At 36.1% G+C, this 24,708-nt stretch overlaps 2 protein-coding genes across 4 annotated transcripts in view; both read right to left on the bottom strand.

Annotated features, from left to right (window-relative positions):
• Positions 1 to 6,129, bottom strand: part of LOC113240148 (ectonucleoside triphosphate diphosphohydrolase 5-like) — a 20,998-nt gene extending 14,869 nt beyond the window's left edge. Inside the window, exon 1 of one of the 2 annotated variants that reach the window (XM_026477377.1) lies at positions 6,109 to 6,129. The gene's annotated coding sequence lies outside the window, so the exon portion shown is untranslated. Of the gene's footprint in view, positions 1 to 2,314; positions 2,360 to 6,108 lie in introns of those variants that run through there. The other variant, XM_026477378.1, reaches the window with a different exon arrangement.
• Positions 6,130 to 16,636: 10,507 nt separating this feature from the next.
• The window catches only part of LOC113240092 (ectonucleoside triphosphate diphosphohydrolase 5-like), a 57,545-nt gene continuing 49,473 nt past the window's right edge, over positions 16,637 to 24,708 (bottom strand). For both annotated transcript variants that reach the window (XM_026477309.1, XM_026477308.1), the window contains exons 6-10: positions 22,530 to 22,683; positions 21,324 to 21,473; positions 19,996 to 20,165; positions 18,039 to 18,202; positions 16,637 to 17,285 (exon numbers count right to left, since the gene is read on the bottom strand). In XM_026477309.1, coding sequence (XP_026333094.1) covers positions 17,193 to 17,285; positions 18,039 to 18,202; positions 19,996 to 20,165; positions 21,324 to 21,473; positions 22,530 to 22,683 — 731 coding nt within the window. In that variant the 3' untranslated portion in view covers positions 16,637 to 17,192. The remainder of the gene's footprint in view (positions 17,286 to 18,038; positions 18,203 to 19,995; positions 20,166 to 21,323; positions 21,474 to 22,529; positions 22,684 to 24,708) is intronic.

Here is a 24,708-nt window from a genome sequence, read left to right as displayed (position 1 = left end):
CACACACACACACACACACACACACACACACACACACACACACACACGCACACGCACACGCACACGCACTCGCACACACACACACGCATGCACGCACGCACGCACGTACGCACGCTCGCACGCACGCACGCACGCACGTATGCACGCACGCACACACACACATACACACGTACTATACTTTGCTGTGCAAGTAAGTACAAAACCCCGAATTTTTTATTACCAACATGTTCATTAGGTACGAGACAGGAAGTGTTTACCTAAGAATTCACTTAGTTACACTGTCTGTCTACCCTATAGGGAGGCAACGGCAGACTCTACGACATGTGGAATAATTAATTCAGACCAAATAGAAAAAAATAATAACTTGCCACAAAGATAGAACACTAAGAAAATTATTTTTGTCTTTCTTTTCTTTTTGAAATTCCTTTTTATTTTGTGTTGTTAATAGTAACAAACTAGTGGAGTAATCTCACAAAAAACATATACATTTTTTTATAATATCAAGTATTGAGACGAATACGTCGTGCGCCTGATAGTAAACTACACTCCTGTTCACTCCTGGTCACTTAGAGCGTTAAATCGTAAAGATCAGAGGGCCACTGCCACTGCGCCCGTCACTCTGAGACATAAGTTAACAAGTCCCATGTGTCTGTAGCTTCACCAGCACCTTACCCTTTAAAACCGGAACGTATATGCTGACATTACTGCTTAGGGGCAGAAATAGGTAAGGTGGCAGTACAACCCTGGACGAACTCTTTCAGAGTTCTACTGCTACTAAAAATTGAATATCATGATAGTAAAAAATCGTGATATATAAACACAATATTACTACTCACCTCAAAGTTACTCGTTGCTGTATACACCGTTAACACGCCAAAGAAAATTCAATTTACTATTACTTTTCCTTATTTCAGCAAAGGTTAAATTTGAAGTAACTCTTCGGCCATAATGCGTAATTTTTATAAACTAATTCCTTATATTAACTACACGAGCATTAATTGTTGTACATCAAAACTAACACAAAAACTTGAGACTCAAGTGCAATTGTCCCGCATTCACCGAACCAAAGTTAACCAGAATATCTTTACGGCAGACATTGTCTTGTAATTCACCTAGTTAACGGTTCCACCGTGCAACAGTATCTTTACAAGAATATAAGAAAACCGTTATGTTTTCACAATATTGCACGGTAGTGCCAAGCCGTGTGTACAGTCAACACTTAAATTCGGTGATTATCTAGAGTTTCTCTGACCATTATTACAAAGGAATAAAACATAATGTGTAAAAATAAATATCAGTAAAATAAACATCGAGAAATTAACGACAAAATACAACGCAAAATAAAAAAGATTAAAAATAAATATCTGCAATAAACACATGGAAAATTCGTGAGGTCCGTTGGTTCGTTTCGTGGCTTAGTTGGCATAGCGTCTGACACGGTTTGCTGGGAGACGTTAGTTCGAATCCAACCGGATTGATGTAATTTTTTTTCTAAGTGTTCGATGTTTGTTTAATAATTATAACAAACTAGTAATTTCACAAAAAATAATTGAATATCATGATGGTAAAACATCCTGACTTTCAATAAAACTTAATCAAAAAATTAAATTTCTTAAAAATATTCACAAAACGAAATCGCTAAGAAAATAACAATTAAACACACATACATATTATCATCACACCTGTCTCCCACCGTTGGTAGGCAGAACCCATGGACTTCCACCTGCTACGCTCTTGACTCTCTTCTTAACTCTCTTCACCTCCTCCACTATCATCAGTCTCTTCATACATGGCCATTTATTCTAGATACTCCTTACCCGGCCTTTTTAAGGACTTCCCTAATCTGATTGAGGTATGTACGCCGAGGACTTCCTCTCCCTCACCCACCCATCCACATTCTTACTTTTTACATAACGAAACCATGGAAGTATCTCCTCTATCCTGGTCTCTACATCATCTTCCATACTACAACGTCTATCTTTAAGACTAATGCTGGCTTCCCACGGTCCGTGATTTCAAACGTGGGAGCGCGCTGAACGGGCGTGCTCGTGGCACGGTCGGATCCGGGCGGCCTCGGGCAAATGCATTTGACGGCGCCGGGTATTCGGGTATGTGTCGAGAACTTGGCTGCACGCGCTCTCGCGTCGGCGCGGCCCGTGACATCACGTTCCGTGTGATATTAGAACATATTTTTGACATATATCAAGACACTAAGTATAAACAAACTTTGTGTGATGCCAGCTACACGCTACATTTACAGTTTAGAACCTAAGCCAAAACCAAAATATGCAATAAAATAAATAAATTACTATACCTTACAATATACTGTTATATTTTAGCGTATGCGGTGCGTGTGCTCGTATGCATAGGTGTGTAAACAACCGTATACAGGTTCCAATAAAAATGTAAGTAATTAGAAGTAATGTATATGAGAAAGAAAATACATGTAAATAATTAATATAGCTACATCAAGCAACTACGCAACTACTGTACTCGCAAAAAGTTAATGTTTCAACGTAAGTATATTTAATATGTAATATAAATTTTCCGGCACTTATTTAATTATGCTTTTTATACACACTTATTATATAATGAGCATGTTTAAAAAACGTAATTAAATAAGTCTTATTATACCTATAATAAGTGTGTAAAAACGTAATCCACTTGCAAACAGCGCTATGTGACATTTTTAATGATTTTTAATTAATGGCGTGAAATGTACAATACAGTGCCAAAACTTGGTACCTATATTCTGAACAAATCAGTGTCAAACGTTGACCACTTTTGCAAAAGTCGCTATCTTTCTTAGTTTTACACTTTCAAAAGTTGCCATTTTGTCGTCAACCTGCAAACACTGCTCTATTGAGTATGAACTCGTGCAAAATCAGTTATTTTGTTTGGTATTTATTATTTTGTCATCCGAGAGGTCACTCTTGTTCATTTATTAAAACCTTGATCGTCAAACATTTCGGAGAGGATTGGTTTATATACGAAATTCTTGAATTGTATACTCATATATAACATTATTGGGTAAGTACAATCAAATGTGACCGAAGAAGAAGAAATGACAGACAATGAAGATACATTGATGGTTGACGACGTGGATAAGAGTCTAAAGGAAAATTAAAATTAGATTCAAGTTGTATTTTTTACTATTATTATAACAAAACTAGCCATTTTATCATAGTGTTGTTGCAAAACTAGCTGCGTTAATTCTGAACAATTACAAAATTAGTTATTTTAAGATTACTGTTTCTTCCACTGTGTGCAATTACTGTTAGAGTGTGCAAAACTCTTGTGTTTAATTTTTAAATGGAAATAAAGTAAAAAGTTTAATACTGTGATTTTGTTTCTTCATATTGTTTATCTCTTTTTTATCACAATTTTTAGTTATTATAATTTGCACTACTCAATTCGCGTAAGTGATATAATTTGTGTGCATAAAAAGCATAATTAAATAAGTACCTGAAAAATTTAAAAGCTTTTTGATTTTCCAATACTTGCTCTTAAAAGGATTCCTACCAGAAATGTTACGAAGAGAACAGGGTAGATAATTCCAGCACTTGGATGACGCAAACCTGAAACTGCCTCCGAAAGCTGCTGTGAAGTGACCTAGAATGATAGTCCACACCTTGTGCTACGTACTAAAACTACTAACACTAATAAATATATATTTTATTTAACACCATACAACTACGAGTTACAAATAATGCTCAGAACTGTGACGTATATAAGATTATAAATCTGACATCCAATTATAATTTCAACACAACATTTATAGTACATAAACATTACATATAATAAAAGGAAAAATATCAAAGAAAATATTGACGTTATTTTGTGATTAAAAGAAATATTAGTAAAAATGTCAAGGTGCGAACATTTATCACAGTTATCATACGATCGACATATTCTATACAACAGTTTATTTTGTGAAACGTTTTTCTTTGTACTGACAATGTCAACTTTACCTCTGGGCAAACTAAACAACTGTGGAATACGCACAGGCGGAGTTAGGTTCAACTCACACTGGCGCGGAGTCGAAGCGTTGCGACGCATCATGTTTTTCGCCTAAAGCATATTCATCTCTATTTTCCATTGTTAAGGTACAAATTGTGTTATGCAAATACGGAATAAAGTCAAGTGGTCAATCGCGCAGTGATGCGTCAGACGCCGACCACACCAGACGTAACACAGTGCCGAACTGCGACGAGACGAGTGCGCGGTAATGGGTGAAGACGAAAACTTAATCCAAAGATATGAATGTCTGTATAACATAATAATCATAAAAATACATATCTTGAGTCCCGGCTTAAATCATTAAGTGTCACAAAGTGTTTTGAATTCGCCAAGTATACGTTTTTTCTAACTCGTGAACTCAAAATTTTCATTTTCTTTAATTTCAGTTTCTTCTTCTTCAGCTTCAGACATAAGAGCAATTATAATAAGATCGATATCAACCATTGCATACTGAAGAGTCCGAGCGCCATTCACGAATGTTCAAAAGCGTCTGAACGGTGCTGCGAGCGGGTATAAGTATTCACACGTCGAAATCGCAAACAGACTATCGATCTTTGATTGATCTACAAACCTTCTTATGCATTTCACATATGTAGCGAGGCTATAGAAAAGCATGGCGACGCCCTGGCTGTATCTTTGGACATTTGTAGAGTTTTGTTTTTACAAGGTCTGGCACGTAAGCCTTGTTAAATTTAACTCTACCAAAACAAAAGGGCGTCTATTCTTCACAAAACGGAGTCCTGTTGACGTGACATTGACTTGGTATGATATGTCCATACGTATAGCCGACCGTCTCCAGCTACTTGGAATGGATCAATCACCCAACCATGGCCAAAAATGCAGCCAGGAAGCTTGACATCCTTTCCCTGCCTACAGATGTATATTCCCTGAACGTTTTATACTTGCTATGCACCTAACATGTTACTTGAGTATTTTCAAGGCGATAGTGAATAGGCAATATTTAGGTGTGCATGCTCCATCGTCGACCTTATCGACACTTTCCATCTCGAGCTATTCAAACCATTCCGAGTTAAACGTTCGATTCGGATTCGCATACGATATGAAAGTCCTTTTATATACATTTTTAAGACTTTATAGGCCTAAAATATTGCAATGCATTAAACTTGCATTAAAATAAAATTAAAATCCAAACTTTATTTAAAATAATAAGAACAATCCGGCAACTTTCATTCGATAACCGTGTTCTGAATAAAGTTTTTAAGCCTTTGCCGGTCGAGAAGTTCGAGTTGTTGTACGGGTGTGACGTCATTTCGGTTCGGTTTCGAATACGACAATTTGACATTCGATTCGGGTGTTGTGAATAAAAATGAAAAGAAATCGGTCGACAACTGAGTTATCGTAAGGTGCTCTGAATCGATCCCAGGACACCGATTCAGAACTCTTCGATATTTTAACCGAACCTTTCGATTGGATATCGTTCTCGTATCGAAGGGCGCTTCCGAGCTACTCAGAACGTTCGAGATAAACGTTCTATTCGGATTCGGATACGACATCGTTATCCAACAGCGTTTACGGAATAGATTATAAGAAAAATGAAAAACCTTTTATATACATTTTTAAGACTTTAAAGGCCTAAAATATAGGAATGCGTTAGGCTTGTATTAGAATAAATTAATAAAATTCAATAAAACCCAGAATTTATTTCAAAAACTAAGAGATTTCACTTTCATTCTATAATTGTGTTCTGAATAACGTTTATAGCCTTTGGCAGTCGAGAAGTTTGAGTAATCGTACGGGTATGACGTCATTTTGGTTCGGTTTCGAATACGACAGTTTGACATTCGATTCGGGTGTTATGAATAAAAATGAAAAGAAATCGTACGATATCAAATCAAATCGGTCGACCCCCAGGTGAGTTGACTCATGTTATAAAAAAAAAAATAGAAAAAACATAGTTCAGTTAAAAAAGTCAGTGTATAATAGTCAATATTTATGTTGTTGAATAAATATTTAAATTGTTGAATAAATATTTATGCTGTTATAAATAAATAAGATAGAAGTTAAATGAAATAAATTGAGTTAATGACGAAAATATCATTTATCTAATGGGGTTGTACACTTACTTACCTACAAGAATGCAGGGTGCTGTATCCAAAGCAAAAATGGCGTTTTCATCTAGCCTAACTAATTCACTATTACAAGCTGATTATTATGACCACGAAATCAGATTTCCAAGTTAATGAATTGTAATGTCAATAAGTGGTTTTGAAATTGCTATTTTGATAAAATTTTGAGCGAATTCTTCGAGCGAAACGTATCGTGCGTCCTAATCGTGGTTATGAAAAAAGGAAGTTTTGTAAGTCACATACATTTTTAAGCGACAATTTAGTAGTCAAGATATCAGTCAATCTTTTTTGATAATACTCGTACATGTTAAAGGCAATGTGTGTAATTCTGGGATTCAGTAAAAGTCAATGGATTCAGTAAAATACCTGACAATTCTACACAAGCCGGGCTTGTTTGACCAATGCATATAATAGTTAATATTTTTTAACTATTTGTACACATTTCCTGGGCATTGTATAGAATACCTAGGTATTGTTTAGAATACCGGCCGTAGATTTGGCAAAATATTAAATGAAAGACAGAAAATTCAAATTAGTCATTTCTGTTTGCGTTTCCGAGCTGGTTTAACCCCCTCCTGTGGGTTTAGGTTAGATTAGTATTTTGTAGTACGTACTCGTAAATGGGACGAAAAATCATGAATTACTCGGTCTAATCGCAAAAACGGATATTATATCGGTTCAGCGTTTCAAAGTTTTAAAGATATTTCCCAGCGGTACCATTCTTCGATCTCGAGAATGACAGGACATAGTTTGAATCTGATTCCGCTTAAATAAATCGGGGAGTAGTTGTAGAGAGATTCAGCCGATACGCTATTTTAAAGTTTCAAAAGAGGTTTATACTATAATGCATCAGTAACCTTTTTCCACCATTCCGTAATATCGAGAACCACAGTATTCAGAATAGATTACATTTTTCTTATTAAAAACCTAACTAAATAGCTATCGGGAAAAGCTAGGTTAAACTAAACAAAACCTAATGTCCTATACAATTAGGTATATGTATAGCTTAGAGAGTGTAAAAAAAAATGGATTGCATAAACCATTCATGACATATGAAATGAACTGTATAAGAACAGGCGCTTGTCGCCTTTTCCATTAAACCAAGGGAAGATACTTAGAAAAGGCTATACAGTGGAACATTTGCCTACTCGAATAAATGTGTGAAAATTATTGAAAAATAATCGTTCATCAAAATCAAAGGAGGAGGTTCTGAATTCGACTGTATGTTTTTTTTTTATGTGTGTTACGCGACATCTCCGCCAGCCATTTGTGAACCGATTTTGATGATTCTTTTTTGTTGGAAAGAGGGTACCTCCATAGTGGTTCCATTTAATTTTGAAGAAAATCATACACCTCTAATGCTCGTATTCCAGAACTCTACTCAATGCTCAAGTCAGGATTTGAGCAGACTTGAGTACGATTTCAAGCACTGGAAATACGACCCTAATGGCAAGGACTTGAGTATGATTTCGAGTGCTTTAAACCATACTCAAATCCTGACTTAGGCATTGAGTAGAGTTCTAGAATACGACCCTAAGAGTGGCTGTTTACGCATGAAGATTCATTTTATAAATAGCGCCTAAATGTTATTATGGTTAATTTTGCTATTCTCCAATTCAAGGCGTTTTTCTCTCTCAATATACTTTGAGTAGTAAGAACCGATTTTTATTATCTCCTGTGTCAATTTCCGTATAGTGGCGAACTAGGGGATGAAACAGGGTTTGCGCACATTCCGGTTACCGATTTGAATAAAACTTGGCAAATAGATGTAATTCCACGTATTTTTGCGGTCGGTTTTTTTAGTATTCTGTGTAATGAGATTATTTGATACCATTTTAATCCAGTAGAGCTCGCATAGACCTCGCGCTTTACGTCGATCTCGTGCAAGTCGCCCCTTATCATGCTAACCTACAGGGCATCAGGCATAAATAAATTTAAATTTTTTGTTTCATTCATATCTAACGTCAAGTCAAAACAAAAATAATGTAGAGCAAAAAAAAATGTTTTTTTTTAAACGCATAAGCTACAACGGTTTTTCTATAACGGTTTTAAGACTAATTTTTCTTTTTTTTTTAATTCCTCGCAAGTATAAATTAGTAAGTAGTAATGCAGTATCCGCTCCTACAAGTGATCGCCTATTGGTATTTGGCTCTGGCCTACACACCACCAAGTGCCTCCCGGCTAACGGTCGTAGACGTAGGTCGTGGTTACATTTCAATCAGTCCCTTTGTATATAGTTGGCTATGCCTACTTACTGCCCTTATAACATAATGTAATTATGCTTCTCGACTTTACATAAAATCAATAAAACCACAGGTTAAGATTCAACGTTTATTAAATTTGTACAATTTACACAATAACACCAAATCACCATATTCATGTGGTATACACGCCAACCATTAGGTACACAAAAATACTACCTACGTTCAGCTTTGTTTAATTTTTTTCTAAATTCAATTCTACTATGACGTACTACAAAAGTAACATTTTCGCAGTATTTTTTCTTTGTAACATATCACCGGTAACATAGGTTACTATAACACTCAATACGACTGGAATAATACTATAAAATTAATTAATTATTTATTTATTTATTGAGCATTGGCTATAAGAGTCATCTAAACAGATAACAAATAATCAAAAAACACAACACATAATAATACTTGAACTAAAATTTAATACGTGTAAAAACTGTAAATACAAAAACCTGCCATTTTTTTTTCTTTTTGAAACGAACGCTATAAAATTAGTGAGATTATTTTCTCGCTACAGACTCGGCCACAAATTATAGAAGTGGGACAGAGGTATTGCACTCTCTCTCCCACTTACCAGAAGGGTACGAGCCTACTGTGTAAGCGCAGGACTGTGCAATAGTGCAGTCGATAAACGCTATCGATATAGATGACGTCTAATTTTGTTTTAATTATGAAGTAGGAACGGATATAAAATATAATTCATTTGCTAAATACATACAATACAAATGAAATATAGGAAACAGTATTAAAAAACTAAATAGTAAGATCAATAAGGCGTGCGAACAGCTTCCTAATTTCATAGTCATAGTCATAATCTTTATTGCATCAATGTTGTAGTACATGGTGTTCTAGAGCTAGTGACGGTTCTCAACATTAGCCCTGTAAGGGCATTGCAATTACATAAGAATAAAATTTAAAATGACAAAATGAAATGAATTTAGTAAATTACAAATTAATAAATGGAATACATAAATATCTTATTGAATAACGAATGAAACATATAAAATTACAAAACATTCTCTTATATTCTAATTACCTTCTAAAAATTCGTTAACGTCATATGGGATATTTCATGGCATCTTTCATTTCCGCCAAAACTTTATCACATTATTGATAACAATGTTATTAAATTAACATAAAAGATTGATATATTTAAACGACAGCAGATAATGATAAATCACTCATACGAGTACCACACCGACCGACCCTTACTGACTTCTTTGTTTTTATCGATAACGGGCTTACGCACGCGTCGTTTACGCTCAACACAAAGCAAGTGGGAGAGAGAGCTCAATATCGCTGTCCTCCTCCGATGATTTATGGCCGAGGCTGCTGTGAGTAAATAATCTTACTATAGCTCAATGCAAAAATTATCCAACTCACAAAAGGTAATGTGCATAGTCAAAGCCCTTTGGCGTCCCTTTAAAACTACCTACCTTAATAAAATTGATCTAATTACGTTCATTGTGCAATACACACTGAAATATCCGTGGCTAGTTGCGTTGCGGTGTACTGTGCCGCCAGGTTAACGGTTGCGTCGCGGTATTCAAAAAAATTGAACCTTGGTCACTAAACAGACTTTTATTTATAATGACATATCGTTCAATCGTTTCTGTGTAATTTTTCATATTCCTTTTACTAGGTGGGCGGGGGATCCAATTTTTTTTTGTTTAAGAAATGTGCTGCGACATATTATATGTGGATGTGGGGATATACCATTTTGCTCTGATAGCCTCAAATAAGGGTTCCCAGTTTTATTAGGGAACCCTAAAATAATCGACACATTGCCGCTAACCGTTACTGCGTGGTGTCTATCGTTCCTGAGTTACAGCAACTTAAAGTACTAGGTGTTCATAAACGAACAGAGCCACTAACAATGATTGGCGCGTACACTCTATACATTAATTACCTAAAATAGTGCGTTTGAAGCTATACAAAAATGTTTCACGTACAAGGCGTCAAAAATGGAATAGTACCACCATAAAAAATATTGGATAGGCAATCTTTAAAATGTAGACAGTGCTCAGGTCATAAGAATATTTGCTTTTTATATATTTATACATATATTTATTTACAATTTTTTTTCTACTTCTGGTAATTGTTTAAGGTCGTTTGTTTTGTTATTCCCATGACAATAATGATATTACGATAGAATTCTCTATTTTAATACATCAAAAATTACATATTTGAACGGGCAAAGGAATCAACCGACCCCTTCTTTGAGAAGACGAGTTAAGAAAATTAAGTACAATAAAGGTCAGCACGCACTACCGCTGCGAAAAACGACGCGACGCGAGGTTAAGATCCCTTAAATTACAGCACCACGCAAAGCGAGCATATACTTTATCTTCTACAAGATAAAGTTACATTAATTTAAAATAAAAATAAATAAAAAGAAGATATAGCAAGTGGCACCGAGTGGCACTGATATTTCGACCCCTCCTACGTAAAGTATCGTATGTCGAAATTGCCAAGTTTACAGGGAAGTGTTTTAAAGTTTTGAATCCACTGAAAGGAACATAACAGGTGACTTTGGCATTTATCAGTTTTATTCGGCAAACGGTTACTCACACAGAGTATTGTAAAATCCTACATATCTGTTAGATGATCTATTAGATTAGCTTTGTCATGTTATGCTCGTTTCAGTGAATTCAGAACTTTAAAATGCTTCCCTGTAAACTTGGCAATTTCGACATACAATACTTTACGTAGGAGGTGTCGATTTATTTATTTACTAATTGGAAAAAAAGTATAGATACCGGGACATAACAAAAGAACCAGCTTAAACAAATACTTATGCAGGGCAACGCCAAAATTGGTTTAAATCTTTTCAAGGTAATAACAAAACGCGTTTATAAAAATAAATACCACTTCAGGCATAAAAATAATTACAAATTCTTATATCAATATAACGACCAATTTTGAATCGCGCCCTTTTTAACATTACTATTATAAAAAACCAATAGCATTTGTGAAAGTTTACAAACTTTTATTTGCGTGCTTACAACTATAAGTACTAAATATCTATCCTGTCATCAATATCCTGTCATCAATTAATTAATCAGTTGTAATTGTTAATTCCGTTGCCGTCAATCCAAATTCACTAATATCTAACATTTCAGAAACAAACCGCAAATAAAGTTTGTAACGCTTCTTTAAAATAAACATACAACCATTTACAATAATTTAAACAAATTCGTACATTTTAAGGATGATAATATAAATTGATATAAAATCACTTTTACCCCTTTCATAATATACTTCAAAATTGTTGAGAATTCAAAAGTCTTGTAAAAACAGACGTTTAATATACGGTGGCCCACGGAACGAGCGCGTTTATAGGAAAAATATGTATTTCAATTTGATATAATATCCCAAAATCGGTAGACCAGATTTAAACGGTGAGGTCTTTAAAAATACTGAGCTTTATCTCTTTTGACTTAAAGTCTTTTTTTTATATAAGTTTAATACATATATGGGAGAAGCTTAAAGGTCTTCACTCACCTATAAACGCTACGCCTCGGCTCGGCAGCCAACGAAACATGACGAAATTTTATTTTTCTGATGAAATTTTATTGTGAATGGGACACCGAGCTTTTCATTGGTTAAAATAATTAAATGACAATATTGAGATTCTACAATTTGTCAATTTTCCGCGACACACATGTCTCTTTTTTTTAAACCATTTTCCTGATTAATTAAATACTTTGGAGAAAGGTCGCTATTCTAAACGGCTATCGATGTGTGGTCTTTAGCTTCAGGTAATTTTCAGACTACGCAACTGCGCGAATGTTTTGTTATTGCTAATTGTATTTGTCCAGTATTTTGCACTACTTGCAATTAATCATTTTGAGTCGAATGGATACACCAAGCGGGAGCGATATTAGTGAGTGAAGGCATTTTAGTCTGACCGGTTGTTCGATAATAATTTTGCAGGGTCATAATAAATGCCTGGTCCAAGAAATGTAAGTATAAGTAAGAAGAAGTGTAAGTAATGTATGTGTCAAAAAAAGTCATTTCAATTTGTAATAAATAAATAAACAATAGTACCGTAATCATGAAGAATGAGCGCAACAATTTGCATGCAGCAAATAAAATTCACAGTTACAGTATTGTCACAAGTTAGTATGAAAGCCGAGGCGTGACCAGTTTGTGGAGCTCCTTAGTGAATGTTTGCATTTTATAAGTCCAGTCTTGTTTCGACTTTTTTTGGGTATAGAAAAATGTGTAAAATGTGCATAGAAAAGTTAAGAGATATTTAATAATGTTGTGTTTGTCACCAACTATCACCGTCTTTAAATTACGAACTTATTAAATCCTTAAAAAATGTATGCAAGGCCAAGTGATATATAAAAAAAACATGTTACACCTAGTTTAATCTGTTTAAAGGGTTCTACAGACCGAAACCGTCGACCCGGCGACACAGCCGGGCGGCTTGATGTCGGCAGCCATGTATCTAATTTAATCTTGCCATGATTCTAGAAACAAGGCCGCCGACTCCATCCCACCCGGGACGGTGGGTTCGATCTGTAATCCCCTTAAGAACAAGTGATATCTTCAATATGTTGGATACAGTGAAACTAGTTAGTTGTTTTGTTGCTAATTGGACTTGAACCAATTTCTGTTGCCTCACCGTGGCTACCACTTTTGCTAACTAAGCAGACCGAGTTACAAGATTTTTGTGCACGTATATTTATTTTTTGAAACCAAACAACCGTTTGCGTTCTTTACAAACACGACTATCACGACCATCGAGTATATAACCAGAAACAGAGACGAAATGTCATTTAATTTGTTCGAAAACTATTCTGCCAAATCATTACTGTGACAACTTCGCTCTGATCGACAAGCCCGAATTCGAAACAATTGACGGGTGTCGTCAATTGTTTTCCTTCAAATCGACCAGTTTAATTTGAGCCTTACTATGGTGGACAAAAATTGCAAAATTACATATTTAATATTTAATTACCGATGAAAAGTGATTCCGTTTGTCTTTTTAATTAGATGTTTTGCTGTTTTTCCCACACCACCGAATGGAACAGCCCCCATTGTTAGAAATATTATCTTTATTACAATAAATACAGAATATTTTTAGAATATACGGAGACTTACACACAGGTCAGTTGTTGGCGCTGTACTGTTTCAGTTTTATAATTTGTGATTTCAACGCAAACGAGAGTTGATATTTAAAAGTGATATAAAACCCATTTACTTGATGAGTTGCCAGGGATGGATGGCACTTATTTTGTCTCTATTTCCGGTTATATACTCGATGATGACAACCGACATTGGTCAATTTGAAAAAAGAAATATTAGTTTCATTCCTAACTGTAACTACTTTGTGCAAGAGAACCATTCTTGAGTCGCAATAAAGAATATCTGCTGTTCTATATAATTTTTCGTTTTTTCAGTTGGATGCATATTACAACAGTTGATTAATTTCAATTATTAAACCAGGTTCTTTAACATGTAGAGTATCAGTTATTTGTCATCATTATAAGACGTTATATAGGAATAAAAAGTTTAACTTCAAAGTCAAACACAGCGGTTTACTAAAATAGGTTCTTCACAATGCAGGTTTTGCAGATATCCTGAACAATAATTACGAAAACATAAAAGCAGATAAAAATTCTGTATTTTAACGTAAGCCTCTCAATTCGACTTAGACATCACAATGTGTGAACCACGCCTATCGTAACCACCTGTTAAGCGTGAAACACACAAGAGCAGGTGAGGGTCGGGTGAGGGCCGGGCGCGAGTCGGGTGCGGACTGACCAGACTCGCACCCGACCCGCACCCGCTCTGTGCAATTCACGCTTTAGAGCGGTTTTTAGCAGCGGTACAAACACGCGACTGCATCGATGCAAACGCGTAAATGCAACGATACTGTCGCTTATATTGGATCATTAAAAACGTGCATCGCGTTTGCATCGTGTTTGCATCACAATTGCATAGCTTCTAGATCGCGACTAATACTTGTAGAAGCGCTGCTAAAGTCGCCGTGTGTAACCGCTGTTAAGTTCAAATTACATGTGTCGTCCACTAACTAAAACGCGACAAATGGTCAAATATCCGTTTTAAAAAGCGTGTTCCAACTTATCGGAGCTTACCCTAACGATGCATAGCTGAAAATATATCATTAAACATTTTCATTGTTCTAAAATTGGGTTATGGGTTTTTTTTGTATCCCAAAAAAAATATTTTGCCATTTAGCCACGTTTTAATTAGCATTTGAATTGAAGTGAGTTTTTGTAATCATACAATTTTAAACTTCATGTCATTTGTGTAACGTACAAACAACACACGAGACAAAAAACAGGTCGCGGAGAATTCGTGGGCAAACTCGGGAATTCCAGCAGCTACCGTGTCGCCTGTACGCTACACCATTGGCATAAAATTCATTTTGCTATGTACATAAAAATTCGTTTCGCGGTAGCGTAATTTGAACTTTACACGAGACCCGTGTTCAGTGACAAAACTATTACAAATTGATACTAATATTTAAAAATAAACTTAACCCCCAAGCAATTTCATGATACCTAGTTAAACCAGCTTATATTTAAATGCACGGCAATTCTGGTCCAAACAAAACAACAAAAAAATGTAAAAAAGGTATTACAAAATTTACACATTTGGAGTTTTGGATGAAACTTATTTCATAACTTACGTATTAATGCTGAATTATATCACGCAAAGCGCATTTGCAGCCTGCATCTGATTGGTGTTCATTCCGAATCAGAGTTTATGCGAATCTAGAAAACTCAGACCCACTTGGGATGTCTAAATATTAATATCGATCGTACATCTCCAGGGTGATTTTAATTTAAATAGGAATTGATCCGATCGGGTAGCCCATCCGAGTCTCGAAATCAGATGGGTTTCCGAGATGAATCTGATTCCTACTCTATCTTTCTACATTGTGAATTAAATCAACTATTGTTCCGATTAGAAATGTCAAAAATTTCCGATCGGCCAGTTGTGAATCGCAATTATGCGCCTCGACTCGGAAGAGACGCAGTTTCCGATCGGGAGTGGCAATCAAAATCAAGCTGCTGGAGATAAAATGATCCTTGTAACATTTCGGGAAATCATTTTTCATTCTCCGTCCGACATGCGTCCGAAACAATTACTCTCAAATAAGTAATACACGATCGAATTTCAAGACAATGTCAAGTATGAATCTTCATTCGCATCATGCGTTTTTAAATTTGGTCGAGTATGGTCTGAGCAAGGCCTGGTACAAATTGGACGTAGTGCGCTAACGCTCTTAGTATTAAACCAAATAACACATCAATGACATCGTTCTTTAATACATTTTGGCGTTTGTAGATATGCCACTTCTCAGTTTTTTCACAATCATTACATATTTATTGGAAATTACTAATCTCTTCTTTTTATTTACAGGCGGTGCCCTTTTAACGGTTCCAGTGGGATCAGCTATTCAACAAATTTTGTAGAGGTACATTGTTAGAGAGAACAAAGCTCATGTAGTGAATTTTAAATATTGGTGTTAATGGAGTGGTTAAATTAAAAAAATCCACCCAAACGTCGAACTCAAAAGTGTCTATGCTTTTTTTTAAGTTTCTGGCGGCTCTTGAAGAATTTTGCCAGTGTCTAGTCAGTCATCTCAAAAGTGTCATTATTAATTTTCACATTTCACACCCATCATGGAAGAAGTGCAGTTGCGTCCAAAATGTTTATCGCTCCATTAGGTACAGAAATATATTTCCCACATCGTTATATTTTTTAGTGTTACATTTTTAAGATTGGCAAACATGTCTCACACTTCACCATGGTGGCCACTGCTTAGATACATAGACTTACGTCTATTTAAAACGAAGTAATAATTTTTATGGCACAAACGAAATATTTGACAGTAACTTGTGGCATTCTTCTTGTTGTGTTAGTCAATTGACAAGGTATAACTAGACATTTGTACGCTATTTAAGAGTATATACTACTTCAGCACGAATTCAATTTTTTCCCGTACTAATACGGTTCATCTTGATTGGATAAAGCGGCAGGGACACTGGTTTTATTTCAGAATTTACTTTTTTACAAACGAAATTAAAACCATTTGAAAAATATATATCATATACGATACGTGTTCCATTCAGTTCAGTTGATATAAATATGATATAAATAAAAAAAAATCATTGCTGTATGTCAAGTACCTATTGAATACAGCGGTTTTCTTGTAAAATTTCGAGGCAAGTTTGTGTTTATTTCCATCGTGAAAATTTGTAGGAATCGTGTTTTCACACCGTGTAGTAATCAGCGTATATCTTCAATTTTAATATATATTTTTTTCCAAGTAATTGAATTGATTCAACACTTTCGCTGTTATGCGGAATCAACCAAAGCCATTTGAGGTTGTATAAACTCTTAATATATGCAAAACATGTTGGTACTGGCACTGTCTCTTGTTACATCTTCTGTTATATAATGGTTTAAGCAAACAAACGAATTACTACTATAATTATGGTTACGATAAAAAGAAGAAGAAAATTTAAACATAAGACGACGAGTATTGAAATCCTTAAGAAATCCAGATATTAAATTCTGAATATAAAGTGGACTTTCAAGTTACGACGGGTAGGTTCTATTTACAATGCATTTTCGGATTTAATCACACAATTTATAAAGTTAGACGATTCATCCTTAACACTATTATTATTTTAATCATATTTATTGTAAAGGCCAAAATACACGTGCCAGTAATAGGTCCAGTACAGGCATGTGCATTTTGACCTTTAACGTCAACGAATGTGGAAAAATAAGGAAATTTCATCCAAACTCCAAATGATTTAAACATAATTAATAATACTATCTACCCGGTGACGGCGGCAATCCGGTTCATCACCGTAGTGTACGCCAAGCCTAACGCCCAGGACACCTCGTGTCCGTCGATCTTTTTGAATAGCTGTAAAAAAACAATCACATTACTGACAGGATCCTTTTAATGCAATGCAGGTTTAAGAGCTTCGGGTCATTAATTCGGGTGGTATTCGCTGGTATTTAAGTGTCGAGCAGCTGCGGGTTCTTTGCAGAATGCTGATGATGAGAGTTGGAACAAAACGCCGTTATTGGCATTTTTTCTGAAGGACACTTTGCAGTTGAACGCTGGTGGCCAGACTGCGGCTATCAGCGGCCATCTGCAAAATAACCTTCAGAAAAAAAAAATCGCTGAATAGTATACTAAAATGTTAAATACACAATCAACCAATCATATTGCCTACGTTATTTGCAAGAGCGAGACAGATGTATTGCTATCTCACTAGTATAAACCATACGCGTCCCGTGGACGTATATAATATATAAATATAATACATATATATTTACTGGGTTACCAGTTTTTATAAAATTTTAAATAGTAATGTACTTGTCGTTGACACCGTCATCAATAGATTGTGTAAGGTAAAATTTTGCCAAAAATGTCTGGAATTCTGAATGTTACGACGTTCTAATGATTATTAATTGCGTTCTTGCCTAATTTATTCTTATTTTGACAAATCAATTTAAATGCACATCATTTTCGTACAAAACAGGTGGATTTCGTCAACTATATTGAATTAAAATTAAAAGCTTTAAAATATGCCTCCTCCTTGTATTTTTAATAGACCTAGTTCTAGGCGAGGTATGTATAAAAAAGACATACTATAAAAAAAATACTCACCGAGATGGGATCACGGTCATTCAGCTTATAGGCGTCCTGCAGCAACGACACCATGTAGACGAGATCGATGCAGGCCCAAGGTTGTTCCACGTTAGACGCAGAGCACGCTCGGTATGCCGTAGCACGATACCGGTCCACTGACACAGTTCCTCCTTTCATTACATCTGGAACAATTATGTGTCAATCAATATCTATTAAATTAATTTACAGAAACTAAAAACGTACCCTTGGTATAATGTAACCACATATGATCATACGTCAAAAGCGCTTTTATCATTTCATGCGAACTATATAGAGTCGATACAAATAGATAGATAGATAGATAAAAGCTTTATTCACCACCATGACATCAGATACATGATGTAGGCATTAACTTATATATAACAATAATGATATTCTTATCTACTAATATTACACTTGGAAGTCATGGCAGTGAAAAAGGCGCTGGCTCAGCATAAATGACGCGGCTGCCCGCGACGCTGGTATTCTACCAGGACCCTATAGGATAGAGACACCACTCGCAATCCAACAAAAATCTGATTTCATTTTTAAATTATTAATTTTCAATTTTCAATCTTCTTCCTCCCAACCTCCACACATAATACACTATTTGCAGTCCTGAAACGAGGTACAGCCAAGAGCATAACAAGCCTTGAAACCTTGGACCTTGGACCGTTCCTATCGCAAGCGGCACAGAGCTGAAATTAAATCTTAAATGTCAAGCATGACGCGCTCCCGACCCTGTACGTGGACAAACAAGAGACAACCGCAATTACCCTAGCCACTCATATCCCCAATTTTTGCAAATTTAACAGATGCTCCCGCAGCTTTAGCTTAAGCGTTTTTTTTGAGATGGCTTTGGTTTATTCCGCATAACAGGGCATTTATTCGACACGAATTTCATTTCACATGGTGTGGGCGCGTCATGGCATTGTTTGGCTTTTACGTTATAACTCAAATGAGCGTCCTGGGCACGCGGGCGAGTCTGGCTTGAACTTGTATTATTCAGAGGAATTTAAATGTTGTTGCGTAGTAAATAGAATTCAGATTCGTTATTAATTTAACTGCCTCCGTGGCCGAACGGTTACCATACCGGACTGCCACGCAGAGGTCCCCGAGTTCGATTCCTGGGCCGGGAGAAATATTTGTATGGCCTACATTTATTTCTCTCGTGAGTTTGGGTGTAATTTGTGGTTGTCTATGTGTGTGTCCATGGCACCCGCGACACAGGGTTTCCCTAGTGCGGGGCTATGTTGAGTGTGTGCGTTATTATTATTATTATTAATGTACATGAACGCGTGGTAACTCGCCGCGAGGCTGCCGCGTGAAAACTTTCACCTCGTATCACTAGGCGCTTAAAGTATGATTTAACACTAAGCGCCCAGTGACACAGGAAAAAATATATAGTAAAATTGAGGATATATCCTAACACTAATTATTAAATGGTATGAAAACACGATTCCTAAAAATTTTCACGATAGGAATAAACACAAACTTACCTCGAAATGTTACAAGATAACCGCTGTATTCAATAGGTACATTACATATACCAATGTTTTTATGTTTAACACCTATATAGTATACGATATACATTTTTTCAAACAGCTTTAATTTCGATTGTAAAAAAATTAATTCTGAAATAAAGCCAGTGTCCCTGCCGCCGACCCAAGCAAAACTAACAGTATTAGTACGGGAAAAAATTGTATTCGAGCTGAGGTAGTATCAACTCTTAAAATATAAAGTTAAATATAAAGCATAAAAAGTTATCGACTGATTATAATGAGTATAATGAATGGCGCGCGCGACTCGCTGTGCAACTTGAGTGCACCGCGAGATGCGAATAGTGTGTAAGTACACTGCGCGCGGCAGACATATGCACATGCAAACCGGTTGTATACAGTTACACTACATGTTACACTTGCTTGTACGGTGCATTTAATCAAAAATAAACATCCACCTATGAGACCAGCGTCAGCTGCGACGTCGTAGAAGTAGCTCATGGCTGCTACGGTGCCCCGCGGCGGCATCTTCGGCTCCCAATCCAGCGTAGACATCACATAGCGTCTGATTAGACTATGGCAGCGGTTGTATACTTCCACGCGTTTCATGCCTTTGCGCTCGACACCGCTGGAAAAAAGAAAAAGTAATATTTTTTATTTTGTGTACATTTTTTTCTGTAAGTATTTTTTCTGTTTTTACTAAACCTTTTTCTCTATTTTTTATATATATTTTTCTTAATTTTTGAATGAATGAATGAAACATTCTTTCTTTCACATAAAATTACAGTTAAAATACAGCACAGTAACTTAAATATAAAGAAAGTAAGTTAATGTACAACAGGCAGCCTTATTGTTATATAGCAATTTCTTCCAAACAACCTTAGGATTGAATTTTGGGATATGCAAATTTTATATCTCTTTCTTTTTTATATCTATTTAATATTTTTATATCTCCAAATCTTTTAATGCCTTCAAAGATTCCTGCCATTCGGTGTTTTTTTTATTATTAAAAATAAGTGCGCATTTGACCTCCATCTCACCTGATAGAAAGTGATGATGAGGTCGATGATGTAACATGCACAACTAAATAATGCCTATGCACTCTCGCCTTGAAAAGGTCCATGTTATAGCGTTCGGGGAATAAGTCCGCAGGTAGGGAATTCAACTCTTGCCGCTCGCCACATAAATGTGGAAGCGAAACGTTTCGTGATGGACACGAATAAAAGATATGAATTCTTGCTAATCAGAACATATTAATTTACAAGTTACCAGGTTGCAAACTAGGAAAATTAGCAGTAATCTTGTTTTGAGAAAAGTTCGTGGCCCCAAATAAGTTTTCCCAGGAATCCAACTCCGGACCTCCTTACCTAGCGTGCATAATGCTTATTTTAATTAATTAATTTAATTAATTCTTATTAACGCTGGGTCAGCGAGATTTAACAACTTCCCTGTCCAATGAGTCATATATGACTCACGGGAACGTTCTGAAATAAGTCCACGGAAGCATATGCGACACATTGCTCCATATTAGTATCTGAACTCTTGGCAAAAAAAACCTTGAACTCTAACCTAGAAGCAAAAAATATTGCATTTTTTTTCGTACCGTCTAATATTGATTTTTGAAGTAGAAGGTATTTAAAAAAAAACACACTTTGTAGAAACTCTGTGGACTTGAGGTGGTCTATAATTGCCTTGTATGGGGACAGGGAAGTCGTTAAAAAAAAATTGCTGGCACTTTGAAAAGTCGAAAGTCGAAAATAAAACAAATGCGAAAATAAATATTTACCTAACTATATATTCTTTATTGGCATAAGTCCAGGGCTCGTCTACGATGATAGGGTCGACACACACTGAGTGGAACTTGTTTGTCGTGTTGTCTTGAGCTTCCATCCTGAATATGCCATAGCGCGCCGCTAGGAGGCCCAAATTAAGATAGCTGGTGACAAAGTGTGCGATTAGTACAGTTGGATTACTAAAGACTATCTAAATTTCAAGGAGTTAATGCACTCCCTCTGAAATCCCGGCATTATAATGTCGTATTTTGTTGTATAGTTTATAAAAACTATATACTTGTAAGTTGCAATAATTGTAAAAATTTCATTATTTTGTTTTTAGCTTTTCGTTTTTAGTAATTCTGGGGTATCATATGGAGGATGTGTACTACTTGACGTTTAGGTTGTGGTGTTAAAGGAGCAATTGACAATCAAACCGAAGAGAGCAATAAAGAATAAAATCTTAGTGAAGCTAGGTGTGTTAGATAGACAAGTGCAAAATTTTAGTCTTACTGAATATCCTGATATTTTTACTACAACAAAATTATCTTTTTTTTAACCGACTTCAAAAAAAAGGAGGAGGTTCTCAGTTCGACTGTATTTTTTTGTATGTACATTACGCGGTAACGCATTTGTATACCATTTTGATGTTGGCAAACTACGGATGAACCCGGTTTCGCGCACTATGCGATAACCGATTGTAAAAAAACTAGGAAAATAGACGTAATTCCACGAACTTTTGAGGTCGGTTTTATTTTATAATTTAAAATTAGTGTTATATTGAGGCAACAGTCGCTGGTTCGAGTCCAATCGGATCGAAGGGATTTTTGTGTTTGTTCGATCAGCAGCATAAGAGCTCCTTGTGTAAGAGTTCGTCCAGGGAAGTTCTCCCACCTTACCTATTTCTGCCGCCAAGCGTTACTGCGTCCCGGTTTAGAAAGTTAAGGGTTCTGGTGAAATTACAGGCACATGGGACTTGTCAACGTATGTCTCAGGGTGACGAGCGCAGTGGCAGTGCCCCTCATATCTTTGCGATTTAAAGCTATGAGTGGCGCTAGACTTGTTCGCCACTTGATATTATAAAAAATAGATCTTTCATAAATCAATCGATCAATAATAAAGGCAGATGTAAAGTTAAATAAAATGTATATTATGCGAGTTGGTGTAGTATTAAGTATGTACTGTTGTTTGTGATCAACAATAATGTAACAATCAATCACCTATGTGTATATAGAGTAATATTCTCCCCAGCAGGTACGACGTACTGGTCACTGATGGGGTAGTCCTTGGTTTCCTGCTCGTTCAGCTCAAATGTGATCTGAGTGGAGCCGCCGCCCAGGTCTAATGCTGCCATCGTGTCACCACCAATTAAATCTGGAATTTGTAATTTCATTTATAAATATAAGGTGTTTTGAATACCTGTATTCGATAAAGTTATTATCAAATCTCTTAAGGTTTGATATGACAGTTAAAATTCAATGGAAAATTACTTTTTATATCGTATGCAATGTATCTTCATAAGAAAGTAAGTTATACTTGAAATCCGCATATTTTCTTTCACGTAATTTTAAAATAATCAAACTTATTGTTTACCGCGTACCTACCGCGTATCATAAATACTACCATCCAGTCCCGTGATGTCGCGCAACAAAAAAGGGGACGCGACGAAAAGGGTGCTAACTAACATTCCTAATATATTTTATTATTTGAGTTTGGAACACACACAAATAAACATCGACAACCGCTCACAAGACGGACGTTCCCCGACAGTAAAGAGCAAGAAATCAAGGGTTGCTACCGATACCGATACTTAACAACCCTGACGATGCGACCTCCTCCATCGTCATCCCACCTTTTTTTCGCCCTTTCTCTGGTTCCTGGCCACTATATTTTAATACTATATAAATACAGCCCTTTTGGGGTAGAACTTACACCAAATGGGCCGTATTTTCTACAAATACTACTATATTACTAACCTACAAACTGGCTCAACACGTGGCAAAGGTACTGTCACCATTGAGAGGGAAAACTTCTACACATGTGAATGATTCATATCATTTCATCAGTGGAATCAAAGATCTACGGTTAACTGATGATGACATCATGGTCAGTTTTATGTTCAGTTGCTGTTTACAACCTACCAGTAAAAGACTGCATTGAAATTGTACGTAGAAAGCTAAGGGAACATAATATGTCCATTGAATATGCAGAATTATTAGAACACTGCCTAACATCAGGCTATCTATTGTGGAATAATGGAAACTACCTACAAATCGAGGGTATAGCGATGGGCTCCCCGGTATCTCCCGTTGTTGCCGATATTTTCATGGAAGATTTCGAGGAGCGAGTTTTACCCATGGCCCCAGCTAGGCTGAAGATTTTCAAACGGTACGTTGATGATACTTTCACAATATTACCCAAAGATAGCATACCTTCTTTCTTGCACCATCTTAATTCTTTTAGTACTAAGATCCAATTTACTATGGAACAAGAGAATTGCGGTACTTTAGCTTTTTTAGATGTTTAAATTAAAAGAAATCCTAATAACACCTTAGGCCACACTGTATTTCGAAAGAAAACCCATACAGATAGGTACCTCAATGGTAATTCCCATCACCATCCTAGCCAGTTAGCTACCGTGGGCAAATCTTTGTTTCAGAGAGCACATGGTGTCTGTGACAGTAATCATCTGGCAGGGGAACTTCAGCATATAAAGCAAGTCATACATGCGAATAAGTTGAAGATTCCACGCCAATGCCGCAGGCCCCGTGTGAAACCACCAACAGTCGGGCGAAGACCTGCCATTTTACCTTACGTGTGAGGTGTTACAGAAAAGATCGGAAGAGTCCTCAGGCATGCATCTAACAAGACCTATTTCAAGCCTCTAAGGGAAGATTTCTCAGTTCCTGAGACCCGTAAAATGTTACATCCCCTTACAGGATGCAGGAGTTTACAAGCTTGACTGTGAGTACGGTCTCGCTTATATTGGACAAACGAAGCGAAGTATTTGTACCCGTGTCAAAGAACATATAGCTGATGTCAAACACCGTCGCATAAACAAGTCTGCAGTCTGCGAGCATGTCATGGATAAACCTACACATTCAATGAAGTTTGACAAACCCTAGGTCCTTACAAAAGAAATCCGTTATCTACCCAGGTTGCTGCTAGACGCCATTGAAATTAAAAATACATCCTCATTTCAACAGGGGAAATGGTTTCTCCGTACCACCAGTTTGGAATCCAGTATTTCCTCTGATGAAAAATCCCAAACAGACATAAGACTGCAGTACTGTATGTTTTAGTTTATTCTAATTTCTATTATTAATGCATAATAAATTGAACTTAATAAAAATTCATTCAATAAAACAATTTTTAAAACTTAATGTAGCGTAAATTGGA

This window comes from Hyposmocoma kahamanoa, unplaced genomic scaffold, assembly GCF_003589595.1.
Source record: "Hyposmocoma kahamanoa isolate Upper Pololo Valley unplaced genomic scaffold, ASM358959v1 120, whole genome shotgun sequence".
Taxonomy (NCBI): Eukaryota; Metazoa; Arthropoda; class Insecta; order Lepidoptera; family Cosmopterigidae; genus Hyposmocoma; species Hyposmocoma kahamanoa.
The sequence above is the reverse complement of the archived record's forward strand: the minus strand, read 5'-3'. Positions and strand labels throughout refer to the sequence as shown.